Source organism: Nannobrachium achirus (genome assembly GCF_963921795.1).
Source record: "Nannobrachium achirus genome assembly, chromosome: 14".
Lineage (NCBI taxonomy): Eukaryota > Metazoa > Chordata > Actinopteri > Myctophiformes > Myctophidae > Nannobrachium > Nannobrachium achirus.
Window position 1 is genome coordinate 26,158,799 of NC_137821.1, and position 19,888 is coordinate 26,178,686.

The window sequence follows — 19,888 nt, forward strand, 5'->3', positions numbered from 1 at the left end:
TCCGCAAAGTAAAGCCCTGCTTCATCATACAAGGCAGTCGCACAAAAGTAGTGAAAACAGCCGATCGACAAGCACACAGCTTGTCGATCGGCTGTTTTCACTAGTTTAGTTCATTTTTTAAATGATAAATACAAAACTTAACGGTTTTGGACATACAAGGTTTCCACCCGACAACGACGATATGAATGTTGTGGTCATGTGCGGGGACGGGGGGGGGGAAAGACAGCGACGTCACCTTGTCTCTTGTCCTCCTCTGCAGGTATGACAGCTATGAGGAGTACCAGCACGAGAGGCTAAAGAGAGAGGAGTACCAGCGAGACTACGAGAAGCGGGAGTTCGAACGAGCCGAGCAGAGGGAGAGGCAAAAGCAGAAAGCAATAGTGAGTCAAAGCTCCGGACCCAGCACCAGTGTTGTTTTTGACAGCAACGTTTGATTTAGTTTTAGTCATAGTCTTTTGAATGAAATGTAATTTAGTTTTAGTCATAATTTAGTCACCTGAAAAGTATTAGTTTTAGTCTAATTTTAGTCGACTAAATATCATAAGATTTTAAGTGACTAAATCTACAGTTGATTTAGTCGACTAAAATGTATTTTGGCAGGCCTTGATGGCATCGTAATGACTGATTTTACACTTTTTTGTGTGCTGAAAATAGCAGATCTACAAGCTCACAACGTGAGCTTGTAGATCAACCAAACATAAAATTACTCTCTTCTCCACTAGTCCCTCCCTAACGTTTTAGTCTAGTTTTTATTTTGTTGACGAAATTGTCAATATATTTATATTTATTATATTTATTCTTAGTTTTAGTCACCACAGCTTAGTTTTTGTTTAGTTTTTATTTCGTTTTCGTCAGTGAAAAAAACACAGTCGACAAACATTTTTTGTCATAGTTTTAGTCGACAAAATCAACACTGCCCAGCACACATCATCATCATCATCATCATCATCATCATAATAACAAACAAATAAATCCATGGTATGATTCTCATTGTTTATATCAGTGGTTTTCAAGGACCCTTAAATGAATGTACTTGCTTCATAGTCCATCTTAGTAACTGCGTTCTGCATTGGTCCCCCCTCAAAATAATGCATTTTTAAAATAGCCAAAGTATAATAGGGTTAAACTGGTCAAAGAGGTCGTGCCATAGTTTTGTACTTTTTCTGGGTTTCATGTGTCTAGGAGGTTGACAGTACTTCATTACACCCCCTGGTGTGGTTGTCATGAGCAATTATGTATTCCCTTTGTGTTTGGGGTTTCTTCTTGTAGGCTGACACCTTGTGGGTCAAAAGTGCAAAAATACAGATAAAATCATATAATCATCCCCTCCCCTTTTACCATACACCCAACACTGTGGATGTGGCAGTAAACTTCAGCTGGGTCACCACCAACCATGACAACCAGGCATACTTAATGAACTGGTGGGTTTGGCCACATAAAAACCTAATTTTAACTCTTTCTGTACATTTTTTTGGAAAAAAATCTTCCTCCTAGTATAATCATAATACCTGATAATCATGTTTTAGGGGGTAGGGGGATACATCATGGCACTGCATCTTTAAACTGTTTGGCTCGGAACGCCTGGAACCCCCCCCCTCAAGGAAAGGACCCCCGGGGGTCCCCGCCGGGCCCCACTTTGAGAACCACTGGTTCACATAACTCTTGAGCGTGTAAAAAACGGACGGTTCCATTTGGGTCAATTTTTTTTTACACGCCCAGAGTTACAGTAAATCCTGGCCGTAGCCGTGTTGCCAACAGTGACTTTCTGCTGGGAGGATGCATACAAAGTGACTTCCTGAATGATTCAGGCGACAGGCCCCTTCCTCCTCGTCTCCGCGGGTTGGGTATTTTTAACATCTACGCGGTGTGGAAACACTGTCGGGTCTTATTAATCACCCCACAAGAGATACAGTGTTAAAATAGTAAAGAAAGAAAGAAAGAAAGAAAGAAAGAAAGAAAGAAAGAGGAACTGGCAGTGCAATTGGGGAGTTAATTTTAAAAAGGGGCGGGGGAAGACTGCCTAGATGACTGCGTATGTTTGTGTGTGTGTGGTTGGGGGTTGCTATCTTCTTCACACATTGAATCTGATGCAATAAATATATATATTTATTTTTTTCTTGTTCCTTCGCCATCCCCTCCGTCTCGGTGTGAAATTACTCCGGTTTCCAACAGGGTAACCCCGCTCCCACCTGCTGAGAAATGCACATGGCAAATAATGCAATATTGCACACATGGCTTGACGTGCATACATTTTCACAGGGAAAAGAGAGGAGACAATTATAAGCAACGAAGCCCAAGCTGTCAGCCAGGGTTTCACTGGCCAGGGGATGCGAACATTTCTCTCTCTCCCTCTCTCCCTCACACACACACGCACAGGGGCGTCACAAGAGGAGTGGGACTGAGTTACCAGGGCCCAAGGTGGAGGAGCCTTAATTATTTTATACTTTAGCTATTGAAAAATAGCAAAGTGCCACGTTGTGAGCTTGTATATCTGCTATTTTTCAATAGCTAAAGTATAAAATGGGGTCCGTGGCCAAATACATATCATGTTGGGTGTCCTTGACATGAAAAAGTCTGCAGCACCACCATGTTCACGATAAAAAAAAAAATAGCAGATCTACAAGCTCGCAGCGTGGCACTCGGTGCTGCGCTGTGAGCTTGTATATCTGCTATTTTTCAATAGTTAAAGCACACAATGTGAGTGAATCCTTGTACCCAGGGCCCAGAATTTGGTGTGACACCCCTGCACACACACACACACACACACACACACACACACACACACACACACACAAACACACACACACTGACTCTCACTTTTCACTCTCACTCACTCACGTGCAGCCCTCGGGGTGCCATCATGAAAAAGACCACCTATTTATCAGTTGTCAGCAACTTAAACCCCTAATTCAGCAAACATTTTTTTCGTCTCAAACTGTATGTAAGCATTACAGAGTAGGCCGAGCACGAGAACAGTACATTCTGGTTAATGTGTGTTTTTCCCTGCCGCCGTTCTCTGCAAGTTCCGAGCAGGCCCCCGATGCCAAGGTGAACTTTGAGCTTACAGTGTCAGGCAACTGATTTACAAGTATGAGTTACCCAGTGGTGGAACTCACAGTGGTACTCAGTGGTACTCACATATTTGACTTAAGTAAAAGTATCAATACTGCACTGTAGATGTACTCCATTAGGGTGCCCTCACACCAAAATACCTATTAGAGTGGAATCCGCGTTCCGCCAATGCATTTCAATGAGAGTGAAGCGGTTTCATGCCGGCTGAGGATTTCTGCAAAAAAAAAAAAACGCTCCCTTCTCATTGAAATGCATTGGCGGAATGCGGATTCCACTCTCATAGGTATTTTGGTGTGAGGGCACCCTTACAAGTAAAAGTCCAGAATTCAAAATGTACTTAAAGTATTAAAAGTAAATGTACAAAATGTTTGAAAATAGCAGATCTACAAGCTCACAACGCGTCGCATCACGGCGCGTTGTGACCTTGTAGATCGGTTATTTTCAAATAGCCAAGGTATAAAATAGGGGATAAAGTGGTTTATGTATGTTAATATTATAATTTATAGAAAGGAGATGCCAGCACTCACTTTAGAAGTGATACACGCTGAGGAAGACCCAGACGGTTGTTTGCTGCTGTGCTGCTGGGGCAACATGAAATAAAGAATCCAAAGATTTCTTTCTAAAGTGAGCGCTAGCATCTCCTTTCTAAAAGTTCATCCATTCCCTGAGCCGGGCACCCAAGACAAGTATTTGATGGAACTGTGTTTGATGAGTGCTCCTCTCTCTCTCTTCTGAAATATTATAATTTATACCTGCAAAGTAACTAGTAACTAAAGTTTTCAAATAAATGTAGTGCAGTAAAAGTACGATAATTGGATCTGAGATGTTGTGGAGTAGAAGTAAACGTATTGGACATTGGAAATACTCAAGTAAAGTACAAATACCTAAAAACGTTACTTAGGTACATTACTTAAGTAAATGTACTTAGTTACTTTACACCACTGGGACTTAGGCCTACTCCAGTAATGGCAAGTAAATGAATGAATAAATAAATTATTCTAGTGATACAACATATAGCTCTAGGCTTTTGCGGCATTACATGATTAGATGATTATATGATTTAGATGCAATTAAAACCACCCCCCAAAAAATCTTAATTGCAGCCTGGTGCAACTTGTTCCTAGATTATTCTTCTGTGACCCCCGTGTCCTCTCAGGTTTGCGCCCCCGACCCAACCCCCTACCACCCCTAGTAGGCCCTTGCCACGGTTCTTAATGCTGCTTCTATCAGGATGTGAATGGCTTGTGTGTAAAATGAGACTGTCTTTGTTATCATTAAAAAACTAAAAGTAGAAAAAAAGAAAGAAAATTGATTAAAATCGCTGGTGTTTGATTAGCTGCGGGGAGGAGGGAGGAATTTGCGGTGTCTGAGACAGACACATTGCACTTCTGAACTGCAGCTCAATCAGATAAGAGAAAGCCATTAAAAAAAGTTATATGGATAGGGCTGGGCAATTAAAGGAGAATTCTGGACCACCAATTTCTTACCATAATCTGATGTAATAATATCCCAGAAAGAGTGGATGTTTTTATTTTTCCACCAATCGCGAACGGTGGGGCCAATCGGTAAATCGCTTATTTGTATCGCTCTTTTTTTTTTGTAAACATATGTCTAAATACTCAACACAGTACTTCCCGAAGTCTCGCAAAGCGCAATTTCTCCCTTGATATCATCCAAAGGCCCCTTTGAGGACACAAATTTGGGACACAAACACTGTGGAGAGTATTTAGTCCATTTACCCCCCTTGACTCCAGATGGATTCGGAATCAATGGCGGTACATTTATTGTAATCACATTTTTGTCAAAAAAAATATTATTGAACTCAAGAAGTCTCCATGGTGTGAGTAATTAATGGAAAAAAATTGGGTTAGGGTTAGTCGCCTTTAACCACTTTACCCCCATTTTATACCTAGGCTCTTTCCGATTACCGATCTACAAGCTGTACCTTTACTTTTGGAACTTTAAGTACATTTTGATGCCAATAGTTTTGTACTTTTACTCATAACAGAGTACTTCTACATTGCAGTATTGATACTTTCAGTATAAAATGCGAGTACATTTTCTATAGCAGGTGGAAAAGTTGTCCTGATTTAAAAGGAAGCAAACACGAAACTGAAAGTTCCTATGATTGGTCGCTAGTTGCGCTGTTCTGGCACCAGAAGCAACATGTTCTCCATAGGATTCCATTCAGTTCCTCCGAACTTTTATGTTTGATTTTCTTACCTTAACAAACATTGTCATAAATACTTTATGGTTCCTGTCGCTAGTTTAAAGCCTTGTTTCAATCACCATGATTTGCGTGATTATGATTTGCATGATTATAGCAGGGCATGCTGTAGGAGGAACTTGTGATCATAGGCTTGTGATGATTCTTCTTCGTGTGCTTTATTTTGAGGGAGAGCGAGTTTTCGGCAAGCTTAAGACAATGTCCCAGGTATCCCTGCGGTTGCACGTGACCATTGGCAGCCAATAGCATTCCTTTGGTACCATTAAAACAATAATGGCGGCACCCATACAACGGCCAAAAAAGCTTCATTTGCACAGCATAGAAACCAATGGCTTTCCACTGTCCATATTTCTTTAGTCTATGGTCTATAGCCAAGCACTGAGGATCAAGACCAATTAATGTGCCCACGGCAGGCTAGGTGGGGTAAGAGAGACTGACTCTGCCTTTTATGTCCCCTGCTTCATTGTGTTTCTCTCTCCCTCTAACGAGCAGGAGGAGAGACGGGTGGTGTACGTGGGGAGGCTGAGGTCCGACAGCACGCGGACGGAGCTGAAGCGCCGCTTTGAAGTCTTCGGCGAGATCGAAGACTGTGCCGTGAACCTGAGGGATGACGGGTAAGGAAGGCCCCAGTGGGACTGTGTGCGTGTGCGCATGCGCTTATGGCGATATGGTGATAAATATCGTTTGACGATACAATGTCTCCACGATATGCCTTTTCAGAAATATCGTATATATGTATATCGTGATACAATGAGGGAGCCTTATAAAAAATCCTGCTGAATTGAGATTCATTGCAGAATTCATTTACATCTGCATTTTGGTCTAAATCAGTAGTTCTCAAACTTTACAATGTCAAGGTCTCCCCTTAATTCTGACAGTATACAAATGAAACCAAATGGACCGGTTTCATTTGTATACTGTCAGAGTTACATACCGTAATTGCCGGACTATAAGCCGCAGCTTTTTTCCCATGGTTTGAACCCTGCGGCTTATACAACGGTGCGGCTTATATACCGATTTTTACAGCTAACGGCCAGTTAGTTAGTTTTACAATGGTCTTTAACAAGGATTTATATATAGATTTTTTACAGCTAACGGCCAACAGGGGCGCTCTAGCAGGAAGCAGGAAGGACACCTGCGGCTTATAGTCAGGTGCAGCTTATAAAGTATATGTAAACATTTGTTTTTGTTCTAAATTTAGCTGGTGCGGCTTATATTCAGGTGCGGCTTATAGTCCAGCAATTACGGTACTTGTAAGGGTCAATTTAGACCTCCCAAAAGGATCTTTTTCTTTTAGTTTTTTTGTTACCTTGAAGGTGGTCGTACTGTTACAGTAACATGAAGAAAAAAAAATCGCGATAAGTTCGTGTATCGTGATACCGCTTGGAAAAATACCAAGACATTTTTTTAAATGTACAAAATGTGATCATTTTTCCATACCGCCCACCCCTACTGTGCGTCCATGCATGTCTGATTGTGGAGAGGTGAACGCGTGTGTGTATTATGTTTCATTGTGGAGGTGCGTGCACGCGTGTGTGTGCATGTGTATGTGTGAGTTTGTGCGTGCATCTGCGCGGTAGCCAGGGAGGGCTCCGTGTTCATTTATAGCTCATAGTTTTTTGCCCTTTTAATCTCACCCTCTGGGTAACAAGCAACGCAGAAAGAGATCTTTCGGTCTTTAATTGCCGGACTAAGTGTCAAAGCAAAGGCAAAGTGCTACTACGGTGTGTGTGTGAGTCACACAACGGAGCCTTCGCACTCCATTCTGCTCCTCTTCATCCCCAAAGATACACTTTTATTGATTTTGTCTTTTGCATATAAATAGCACAGACGTCAGGTTGGAAAGAAAACACACACACACACACACACACACACACACACACACACACACACACACACACACACACACACACACACACACACACACACACTCACACACACACACACACACACGCACGCACACACACACACACACACACACACACACCGCTCTGACGTTTCATTTTCTATTCCTGACCCGAACCAGAGACAATTTTGGCTTCATCACCAACAGCAGTGGTTCTCAACCTGTGGTTCGGGACCCCCAGGGGGGAGGGTCCCCAAAATTATTTGGGGGGGGTCCCCAGATGATTAACTTAATGTACAACATTGTTTGCCTCACTCAACAGTAAACAAACCAACATAAGGTTTAAGTGTATAGCACATTTCTAAAGTGACAATTTAAGGACTTTTTAATACTTCTAAAATGACAAATTAAACATTGGCCAAATTATCTTAGCGGCAGAAATTGTGAAAATAGCAGCAAAATATTTAGTTCCAGGGACCACCCCCAGAAGCGAAATTTGAGTTACAAACGTTTGCTTTAAAAAATAAATATATTCAAAGATTTGCACACATTTTCACGACTTTTTCCAAAAATAGCAGATCTACAAGCTCGCAGCGCGGCAATAGTTAAAGCATTCAATAATTCTAGGCCTAAATGGGTTAACAATGCAAGATCTTCCGTTCTTCAAACGCACGCAGCCTGGTGGAGTCGCCTTTGCTAAAAGCGTACATTGTGCACCGCGGTAATTGACTCTGACGTTTCATGTTCTCTCTTCCTGAAACCGCAGGGACAACTTTGGCTTCATCACCTACCGCTACACTTGCGATGCCTTCGCCGCCCTTGAGAACGGCCACACCTTACGCAGGTCAAACGAGCCGCAGTTCGAGCTGTGCTTCGGCGGACAAAAGCAGTTCTGCAAATCCAATTACACAGACTTGGGTAAGTGCAGCTTCGTGAGCACACACACACACACACGCACACGCACACACATACACACACCCTGCTGGAGCAGTGGTGGAAAAAGTACTCGCATTCTTTACGTCTTTAAGTAAAAGTATCAATATTGCAATATAGAAATACTCCGTTAGGCTGGGCTCAGACCAAAATGCCTACGAGAGTGGAATCCGCGTTCTGCCAATGCATTTCAATGAGAAGGCGGCGGTTTCATGTCAGTGGAGGTTATCTGCGCTCCGCGCAGACCTTGCGTTTATGCTGGAGCAAAGAAATTCTCCACGCAGATTCTGGTTTCCCCCCCTGTCCAATCGGGTGAGTCGAAGGCGTAACATTCTGAGAATCAGGAAGGGACTGGGAGATGTTTTGTTTTGATCAAGAGTCTTGTGCACCCAAACTCTTCTCTTTTAGCTTGTTGCATCTCCCCTTCCAATAAAGCAAGGGCGAGTACCCTTCGCCTGTCCATTATAGAGTTGACACGTAAAATATGATGAGGATCGCTACGCTAGTGTAACAGGCTACAGAGAGGGAGGGCGGTGCGGGAAGTGAGTGACAGGGGCGTCACTGGCTTTGGGACGGAATATGCTCTCTGCGTTTTTTGCCAGCAGCGCACCAGAAGAGTTTATCCACTGCCGACCGGGAAAAAAAGAAGAGGCTTGAGTGATGCTTTTAGATTCCAAAGAGCACATCTTTATCGTCGTTGTCGGGTGGAAACCTTGTATGTCCAAAACCGTTCATATTGCATTCATCATTTCTAAAACAATATAAACTAGTGAAAACAGCCAATCTGCAAGGTTGTGTGCTTGTAGATCTGCTGTTTTCACTCGTTTTTTTTTGCAACAGTCTTGTATGATGAAGCAGGGCTTTACTTTACGAAAAAAACATTTGAAACTTGGAGATACAAGGTTTCTGCCCCGACAGTGACGTTATGTACAAGCTGCGTGGCCGGCCGGTGCCTTGGAAGATGCACAGGGGGTAAACAGAGTTCAGGGGTGATGCCGTGAGCATTGCCCACACACACACACACACACGCACATGCAAAACTCACCCCCACCCACCCCCAACCCCCTCAGCGCTCGAGGGTTTTTGCGGCCGGCGCGCGTCTCCAGGAATAGAAGGCCGATTCCATTACCGCGTCATCCTACTTTGTCAATATGAGAGGTACTTAAAAGCGTGCGCACCACCGCTGTTCGGATATCCTATACGCGAGGTGTACTTTTTCATGTGCTTACACGTGTGTGTGTGTGTGTGTGTGTGTGTGTGTGTGTGTGTGTGTGTGTGTGTGCGCGCGCGCGTGATGTGCGTGTGCGCGGGTCAGTTGAAGTGAATGGAAATGAGGGAGGGGGGGAGAGAGGAATGGATGAACTTGTGAGGGGGGAAGGACAGGTGGCGCAGAGGAGAGGTGAGGGGTGGGGGAGGTGGGGGTGGGGTTGAAGAAGGAGTGGAAAGGTGGCAGCCCAAGGTTAGGTCCCAGCGGCCCCCACCCCTCTCTCATCCGGACCGCAGCTCCATCTGTTGCCAGCTGTTGCAGTGCTCAAACAAGGCCAGGGACGTGCAGAGAATGTTAGAGAGGCAGGAAAAATGTTGAAAATGTTGAAAATAGCAGACCTCACGACGGGTCGCAGCTAGTAAAAGCTTGTCGGCTATTTTCGGTACTTGATACCACGCTGAACTAAGAATAGTCAAGTGAATACTGGATATTAGGGGTGTAACAATACATTTTAACGACGATACGCATCACGATACATGGTTAACGATACGATGCATGGACGATATTGGTTCATTCATGGCGATACGATACGATTTGATTCAATGCTTTAAAATCGATATAGCAACTATTTAGCAAAGAAATTCAATCTGTGTAAAACATGTAAAAAAAATCCATTATTATGGAAGTAAACGCTGTGATTCTCTAGCAAATACATGTACATTATATTTCAACACATATGGACAAACCCACCTTGACATGAACACAGAGATTACACACAATTATCTATAGACCAAGAGTAGCTGTATGGAATGGAAAAGTAATTAGACCCCTCTTTTTCATTTTCCCTCTTAAAATTGCCAAATGCAAGGCACAAATTCTTAGTTTCCATACAATCAATTACCACATTTTAAAACGATACGATACAAAGCCAAAAAGGTACGATATTTTTCTTTTGCAAACGATATAGTAGATCATTGCAAATTAAAATCATTTTTTCAATTCAGTTACTATATCGTTACACCCCTACTGCATATGTGACGTACGGCATGGATTCCTACACAGAGAGGGCAATTCTTCCAACATAAGATGCTGCATTCAAGTTCAGGAGAGTTTGGACAAGGCGATTCTCTTGAATGCTGCCTTCAGGTATGGCATGGAAAGAGGACATTTGCATTTCTTTCACCATAGTAAAAACTGCATTCATGGTCTAGAGAGGGCACTTCTTTACAGACGTATAAAAGGGCAGGGGCTCAAGCCCTCTTTCATGTCTATGTGTGCACGTGCCTGAACAAGGCAGCGACCCAGCCTGTCATCTGCACAGAGGGACTGGCTGTAGAGGGAGAACGTTTGTGCCTAGATGTGCATAATATGCATATTTCTGGAATGGCTGCGCACGTTTGTGTGTACAGGATTGACACCTGGTTGTCAATCAGCATTCTCCTTATTTAACCGATTTAGGACTGTGGCCGATTCTTAAAATCCTGACCTGAAGTTTTCTGAAAAACAAAAAGAACATATTGTTACTTGTCAGGTTGAAACCGAAATGATTTAAGCTAGTGAAAATCTAGTTTCAATCATCTACAAGCACACACCGCGAGGCGTTTTGTGCTATTAGTTCAGCTATTTTCACTAGTTTTTGTGCGACAGTCTTGATCACTTGATGAACCAGGGCTTTAAAAACATGCAAATTTGAAACTTTGGAGATACAAGGTTTCTGCCTGACATGACAATATGCATATTTCTGGAATGTCTGTTACAGGATTGACATCTGGTTCTCAATCTCCTCATTTAACAATGCAAGATGGCTGCTTCTGTTCTTCAAACGCATGCGGAGTCGCCTTAGCTAGAAGCTTAAATTGTGAACTACGGTAATTGATTCACCTCTGAGTACATCAGCCATGTATGAGTAGGCAGGCTACATGCATGTGTAAATGGAGATAAAAAAAAAACTTTTATCCTAAATGGCTACCATGCACAGGTCTCAGACGGTGCTTAAAAGGATACAGCTATAGGCCTGGCTGACGCATTTGATAAATAATTCAAGCTATCGATGAAATCAAAGCTACCCACACCCCCCACCCCTACATGATGCCCCATTCTGGACGAGAACAGAAAATAGTGTTTTTTCCACTGTACGTCGCAACTATCATATGCTTGGACGAGATACTTGAGTAGCTTTGTTCAAACTGCGGGAGTGGCAGTCCATTAAGTCGAGATGTTGCGCGGCCACAAAAGATCATCCACTCCATTTGATGATGGAGGCCAAGATAGATATCGACTCTTGTAGAGGTAGTCGGCTTTCAACTTGACATTTATTTACCAAACAATAAGTGAGGTCATGAATGTATAATGGCGGGGGTCAGCAGGTCACCAGAAAGAGAGAGAGAAAGGATTTTTCCTGGCGAAATGAATAGGTTATTATGGTATGCTTTCAAAAGCCCGAGCGTGAAGCCTTCAGCATTTTTAGAGAGGACGTACGCGATGTGAAGCACTCGCACATACATACACGTACGCATGCACACGCGTGCACACACACACGCAGGGGCGTCAATTGGGTATGGCAGGGGTATGCAGCTGCCATACCCTTTGGGTCCAGGGGGTAAAATAAAAGTTACTTATAAATATAAATCCATGAATGTCTCTTTGTCTATCTCTGTGCTGGTTATTATGTTATTAAATTACAGTAAAATAACTACAAATGCAAAATTATAAAAATTATAAAATTATTAGGTATTATAATTACATTCTCCTCACTTTTATTCTCCCCATCCTGACAAGACGGTATATTCGCAGGTTCCGCAGGTCAGCTGCACAGGTGCAATGCATTATTGTTAATTGTAGCACGTTTACTAACATGCCAAGTTTAGCTGCACATCGACCAACCGTTCCAGGCTGCCATATCCAGCCCAAGAACAAATAAAATGTACTTCTTAAAATAAATGTATCATGCCTGTTGCTAAGGTATGGCAACATGACTGGTGACCAGTCATGTTGCCATACCTCAGCTTTTTTCTGAACTGACGCCACTGCACACACGTGTAGAAAACATTTGCTAATCCAAGAGCCTTGAGGGCAGACATTTGCCCCGAGATTGACTGATCTGTCTTGTCCCCCGGAATAAAAAAGACCTTCATTCGACTGGCTCTTTGTCAGGGATTGGTCTATTTTTGGTTTGCCCTATGCTGATGGCAGAGGATAAAGAGCAGGAGTAAAACACACCGTTGAAGGGAAGGACGTCCATAATGGCGTGCCATCCAGGCCTCACCTCCTCTCCTCAATCTCCTTTTCTTTTTTTTCTTTTTTTTTTTTTTTACCCCCTCCGTTGTTTTCTGAGACACTGTCCATTAGTTTTAACCCGTTTAGACCTAGAATTATTGAATGCTTTAGCTGTTGAAAAATAGCAGATATACAAGCTCGCAGCGCGGCACCGAGTGCCGCGCTGCGAGCTTGTAGATCTGCAATTTTTTGAAAAATCACGAATTTTTATTGCAAGTCTTTGAATATATCGATTTGAAAGCGAACATTTGTAACTCAAATATTTGCTTCTTGGGTGGTCCCTGGAACAACATGTTTTGAGATGGGGGTCTGCGGCCAAATACCTGCAATTTTGGGGCGTCCTTGACAAGAAAAGGTTTGAGAACCGCTGATTTAGAGGAAGGATTTTAGAAGTCGGGTCAAATATCGGGTCAAAGGTATTCAAAGACTTGCACACATTTTCAAGATTTTTTCAAAAATAGCAGATCTGCAAGACTTGCGAGCTTGTATATCTGCTATTTTTCAATAGTTAAGGCACAAAAATAATGGTTGAAGAGGTTAAAATCGAACGCGACTCGGGCGCGCGGCGTTCCCGGTCTTTGCGGGTTAAGTAGTGCGCCGGGGTATTTTTCATCCCTCAAGGTGCGCACCGTGACACAATCCACCCGTCGGCCATAGTATTAGATCACATCCAGCCCGTCTCCCCAACCGCCACGGTCACTCCCATTTCTCAAAGCTCTCTCTGAGAGTGCCGCCGGCCCCTGTGGGCTGTGGGGGCTCCATTTGAGAAGCTGTCTGCCACCAGAGATAAGACGCTCTTTATTTATTATCTCATCCCCCGAATCAAAATATATGGCTCTGCCGGGTGTGTTTTTGTTTAGTGTTTTTTTCTTTTTCTTTTTTTTTTTTTTTTTTTTGGGGGGGTAAATTGAAACTTTTATTCTCTAGCCCTCACATTTGAATCCGTTGGCAACACTTGATTGATTGATTGATTGATTGATTGAAGACTTTATTAGAAGTTTGCATAGGAAAAGGTACAGTTTCATGATGACGGTACAGTTCACTGGTACAAGGTCTACTAAAAGGAGATCCATGAAAAGACTAAGCTTATTTCAACAGGAAACCATTTAAGTATCTCATATAACATTGAATGACAGACGACACACTTAACCACTTGATCGCCATATTGTTACTGTCGGGCAGAAACCTCGTATCTCCAAATTCCAAATGTGTAAGTTTTTTTCATAAAGTAAAGCCCTGCTTCATCGTACAAGATTGTCACACAAAACTAGTGAAAGTAGCAGATCTGCAAGCACACACACCGCCTCACGATGCGAGGCGTTGTTTGCTTGTAGATTGTCTATTTTCACTAGGACTATTTTAAATCATTTTTAGAATGATAAATACAAAACCCGTACAAGGTTTCCACCCGACAACAACGATATGCTGTACTTAAATTCCCCCAGGGGTCTGTTCTTGGTCCCCTCCTTTTCCCCCTCTACACCAAATCTATTATGACCTGCCAGAACAGGGACACTAGGGTTCATGTGGTTGAAATGTTGATGTGCAAACATGGGAAACAGCAAAAGTGCATGGCAACTGTGTTTTTCACTCTGGCTGAGGAACCGTCTCCCTCACATCTATCCTGTTACAGTAGTCTTCAGTGGTCGTTGGCCATTTTAGTCTAAATCTTAGCGATCTTTAATAGTCTATTTTGACCAGCGGTCATTTTCACAATCCGAGTGCATATCAGACAACTGCCGAGTATAGACCAGGTTCAGGATAACATACACTGCAGCAGGGACGTGCAGAGAATGTTAGAGAGGCAGGGGCTGACATTTCTAAAAGGGCCCTTTTGGTGAAAATAGCAGACCTCCAAGCTCACAACGCGTCGCGCTGCGACGCGTTGTGAGCTTGGAGGTCGGCTATTTTCGATGCTTGGTTTCTACGTAGACAGGACAATTCTTTCAACATAAGATGCTGCATTCAAGTTCAGGGGAGTTTGGACAAGGCAATTCTCTTGAATGCTGCCCTCAGCTATGGCATGGAAAGAGGGCATTTGCATTTCTTTCACCATAGTAAAAACTGCATTCATGGTCTGGAGAGGGCACTTTTTTTAACAGAAGGATAAAAGGGCAGGGGCTCAAGCCCCCTTTGGTGTCTATGTGTGTGCACATGCCTGTACTGCAGTGGGCTACAGATGATTGAGTCACAGCGAAAACGCGGCGCAATTCTTTGACCACTGATCTTCTCTTGTCAAACACACAATTCCACATGACGTATGGACACGGAGGAACACGCTTCTCCTTTTGATGTGCATTTGACAGAAAAAAAGGAAACACTGCCTCGTTCAAACGCACACTTACCACCGCAATCTTCTTTTCTTCCACAGACTCCCATTCGGATGACTTTGATCCAGCCTCCACTAAAAGCAAGTACGACTCCATGGATTTTGACAGCTTGCTGAGGGAGGCGCAGCGCAGCCTGAGAAGGTAACAAGTTCTGCGGCTCCCGCTGTCTGTCTACAAAGAGGGACTTCTCCTGACCTCAATTACGGTCTCTCACTCTTTTTTTTGTTGTTGAGACTACCAGATGTTTTACACTCTATGTCAGAGAGTATACTGTATGAAGATAAAGAATCTATAGACTTATATATCTATATAAATATATACATATATATCTATATATGAATATATCAAAAAGCAAAGTTTACATGAACATACCGTAGCTGCTGAAGAAGCTGGGAAGAGACACTGTACAACTGGGAAATGGCCAGTCGAACCATCAGAACACATGCACAAGATTTGGTGCACACTACTGCTGTACAATGGTCAGTGACAAGATACAAAACCTTCACGAGAATCTTTATTTCTCCAAAGCACTACAATACCCACAATCCTTTGAGGGACGAAAAATGTGCAGCTTGTTCAGTCAGTTTATTTCTTTATTTTATTTTATTTGTTTGTTTGTTTTCTCTTCCTTTTGTTGTTGATTGTCTTTATTTTTTTAATCTGGTGTTCGGATGTGGTGTTACATTACAAAGTATATAAGGGGAAAAAAAGGTATCTTGAAGGCTCAAGGTAACATTGCTGTCTATGTTTGAAGGAAAAATGGAGCCCGCCATTTACAGATACTATAAGAAAAAAGGAATATTTTTATTTTGTGTACATATCGGACAAAAGTTCTTTATTTGTTACAGCTATGCACTGTAAAACACAGCCTTTTTTTTTATGAGAAAGGCAATTTCTTAATTCAGAATGTCGATCTGTAGAAATGACAATAATGTAAAACAATATTGTACACCTACACAATGTTTAAAAGACATGACATGATTGTAAAAAAAAAAGAAGAAAAAAACACACACACAAAAACAAAAAACCCACGTCGAAGACATTTGCCCCGAAACCTGTTGGATTATTGCTCATTTTGAGGGAGCATGTGAACAACTTTCCTTTTTTTAAGAGTTATTTTGTTGGGCGGGGGGGGGGGGGGGTGGGGAGTCAACCATGTATAGGTTTCTCGATCAGTGTTTTTTCCTTGTACAACCGGTGTACATGTACAATACATTTCTAACATGTTTTTCATTGTTGTAAAAGAAAACAAGACAAGAACACCTTTTCTTTTGATTAATTTCTTAAACAATCAGTATGTGTATAATTCGGTTTGATTTCATGGCTTTTCATGGTTCTTGCTTTTAATTTCCCTCTCAATGAGAAGTACTGCATTTAAATATTTTCAATCTGGATTAAAACACATGCACGCACGCACACGCGCGCACACACACACACACACACACACACACACACACACACACACACACACACACACACACACACACACACGCACATATTTATCTATTTATTTTAATATTCGAATCTCAACTATTTATGGGCTCCATCTCACATGGCCAACCTCACAGAATTTATTATTATTATTATTATTACTACTGTCGTTGTTATTATTATTTTCTATTTATGTTGTTCTTTGATTTGTGTTATTTAACTCTCGATCACTGGGTATACTGTTAGGTAGGGTGTACAAAACAAACAAATAAATGAAACGGTTTGGTAGGGGGTTGAATCTTACTTTCTATGCCAGGGGTCTTTAACAGGGGGTCGACAGGGACCCCTAGGGGGTCCTCAGAGTTACCACAGGGGGGGGTCCTCCAAATCTTTGTGTGATAGAAGATTTTTTTTTTCTCCTTTTTTATATTAACCAACTTGAACCCTATCGTCCATATTCTTTAGCCAAGAATAGCAGATCTACAAGCTCACAACGCCTAGCAGTGCGAGGCGTTGTGAGCTTGTAGATCAGCTATTTTCGGCTAAGAGGTTTGGTGTAGAGGAGAACAAGAGCAGACTATGTACAGAGTGAAAGGTCGAGTTAGTTAAGTGTTTCAAGTGGTTAAATATCTGAAAACACAAATTGACACAAATCCAAAATGCGCCGATGATTGTGCCGCCAAACGATGAAACTGTATGGTATCTATGGATAGTGGGGGGTCCCTGCTTCATCTCTCTCTCTCTCAACTAAGGGGTCCTTGGCCTGAAAACGTTGAAGACCCCTGTTCTATGCCTTTTCAGAAACAATCAGAAACATCCAACTAATCACTCCTCCCGGCTGTCAGTTCCCTCTTGAGATATGCTGCTCATCATCCTAGTGATTTCTGTCTCCACAACAGCAGTTCACGGCTATAAATCAGATCTGGGATCTGCAGTGCGCCATTGCTTTTCCTTTCCACCGTGGTAGAATACATGAAGCAATAAAATGATTTAGCAGGAATTTTGTTGAAAACCACTGTAAACACAATGCTGTGTCAACACGCACGCACACACACAACCACACACACACACACACACACACACACACACACACACACACACACACACACACACACACACACACACACACACACACACACACACACACACACACGCTTGATTATGTGAATGCCAAACAAAAGTTTACAATTTTCCTTTTACTGAATTTCTTTTTTTCAAAGATCTTGTATTTGATGTTCAAATATACATATATAGTATATGCCGTATATTAAATATACTATATATGTATACCACGATGATAATGAAACTACTAATGACATTATTCACAGTTAATTACAAGATGATTAATAATAATATAAATGAAAGAAAAAAAAAGTATATAAAAAGCAATAAATTATTTTTCAGAGTTGTATTTTAGCTCCTATTGTTGTGTGTGGATTTGGACGTGACCCCATTACCCAGTCGCTGAATAGCTAGGTGGACTCTTCTTTCCCGTGCGTCGTCGCCATCTCTCTTGTCGTGATATAACCCTTTGTGGTATACAGTCCAGTCCCGTTGACCTTTGATAACCATTAACGTGTAACGGAGCCACAACAGTATGTAAGCGTAAACCTCCCCCTCCCCCCGATTCGCACACCTTTGTGACATGCTGAGCTATAAGTGTAACTGACTCTCACCCCGATCTATGTGTAAATTGTATAGAGTTGACTTTGGTACCAAAACGTTTGTTGTGTGTAGTGCATGGCTATTAGGGGATGACAAAGTCAGTGTAGAGCACACACAACCACCGCCTATGGATATCGTCGTTGTCGGGTGAAAACCTTGTATGTCCAAAACCGTTCGTTTTGCGTTTATCTAGTGAAAACAGCCGATCTACAAGCACACAACGCCTCGCTCCGCGAGGCGTTGTGTGCTTGTAGATCTGCTGTTTTCACTACTTTCGTGCAACGGCCTTGTACGATGAAGCAGGGCTTTACTTTGCGAAAGAACGCACAAATTTGAAACTTGGAGATACGAGGTTTCCACCCGACAGCGACGATATCTGGCTTCTCCACTGTCTCTGAGCAGCGGCAGGTCTTGGTTGACATTCTATAAAGCCGGGGAGGGAAAAGTACTCCACAATATATCGCATGCAGCGCCACTTTCCATTACCCCCCCCCCCCTCCCCCCCTCCCTTCTCCCCGCCTTACTGCCTCCTCACCAGTCCAGATATCACACGGCAACCATCGACGACGTGACATAAAAGGTAACCTTGTGGGTTTCTGGTTCAATTAATATCCCGTTTCTTGTGCGAGCCAAGTAATGAGAGAACCAGTTTCCCCCGTCAGAGGAAGGAGAAACCCTTTTTGTATGAAAAGCTCCGCTGATCAGAGTCGGCCTTTGATGGAGTTTGACGGCGGTGGATGAGAAACGGCTCGTTTTCATGATGCAAAGTGGCAAAAAAAAAAGAAGAAATAATCAGTGTGTGTTAAGAGGGAGATCTTTTTTTATTTTTGTTCTACCTGTGTTTTCGACATTGTTCCCTGTCAACCCTACCCCTTTTCTCTGCTGTCTGTAAGGCGTTTTGGGTAATGGCGTCGTGTCCCATTTGATAGATGTGGCTTTAATCATTGTAATAAGAAAACTGCTTTGTAAATCGCCTAGAGTAGCAATATATGACATCTTATGGTTCAAAATTTCAACTGTGCCGGACTTTTTAAAATGATGTGACCTATGGAACATTTTGCCACTGCTTAAACGTTTGTTGGGTGATGATCATGTTTCTTTTGGGAGGACAATACGTGTGTGAGTGTGTGTGAGCCAGTGTGTGTGTATGTGGAAGTTTGTCTTTTTAGGTGAGAGCGTGTGTGTTTTTGGGAGGGCTGGGGGTGTTGCTTTGGGTTGCTAAATGTTTCTGTCCACGTTGCCTTCTGCCAAGTCCTTACCAATGCCTTCGTGGTTCTACCTATTGTATGACTTTCTTGTGAATTTTATTTTTTATGTGCAATTCTCATCAGCCTCACCATGCCAATAAAGGGTAAACGTGTTTGAAAGAAAATTCGCCGGGACCCGTTCTTTCATTCAGCCTCTTTTACTGTCTCTCTCCTCTCTCCTCCTGTGGTAAAGTGCAAATCGTCGTTGTCGGGTGGAAACCTTGTATGTCCAAAACCGTTTGTTTTGTATTTATCATTTTGAAAATGATTTAAACCAGTGAAAACAGCTGATCTACAAGCACACAACGCCTCGCGGTGCGAGGCGTTGTGTGCTTGTAGATCGGCTGTTTTCACTACCTTTGTGCAACAGCCTCGTATGATGAAGCATCGCTTTACTTTGTGAAAAAAATTGGCAAATTTGAAACTTGGAGATACAAGGTTTCTGCCCGAAATGCAATTCTTTCATTGAGCTGATTTGCCCTTTTCAGTCCACATTACAGACTGATTATGTCGGGTGTACGTGCGGTCTGCCCTTGCACTATTTTTACTTTATTTTCATCACTGGAACCTTTAAATGGACAGTTTAGGATTGGAATTATGGAAATGGGTGAAATGTGAATTTGCTACACGGATCTAATATCTTCTACTATGACC

The 19,888-nt window shown here is 42.5% G+C and overlaps 1 protein-coding gene across 1 annotated transcript in view; it reads left to right on the forward strand.

Moving 5' to 3' along the window:
• The window catches only part of ppargc1a (peroxisome proliferator-activated receptor gamma, coactivator 1 alpha), a gene marked incomplete at both ends in the record, with an annotated part of 73,885 nt that extends 58,849 nt beyond the window's left edge, over positions 1–15,036 (forward strand). Inside the window, 4 exon segments of the mRNA XM_080741507.1 lie at positions 260–380; positions 5,792–5,913; positions 7,912–8,063; positions 14,933–15,036. Coding sequence (XP_080597633.1) covers positions 260–380; positions 5,792–5,913; positions 7,912–8,063; positions 14,933–15,036 — 499 coding nt within the window.
• Positions 15,037–19,888: the final 4,852 nt, after the last annotated feature.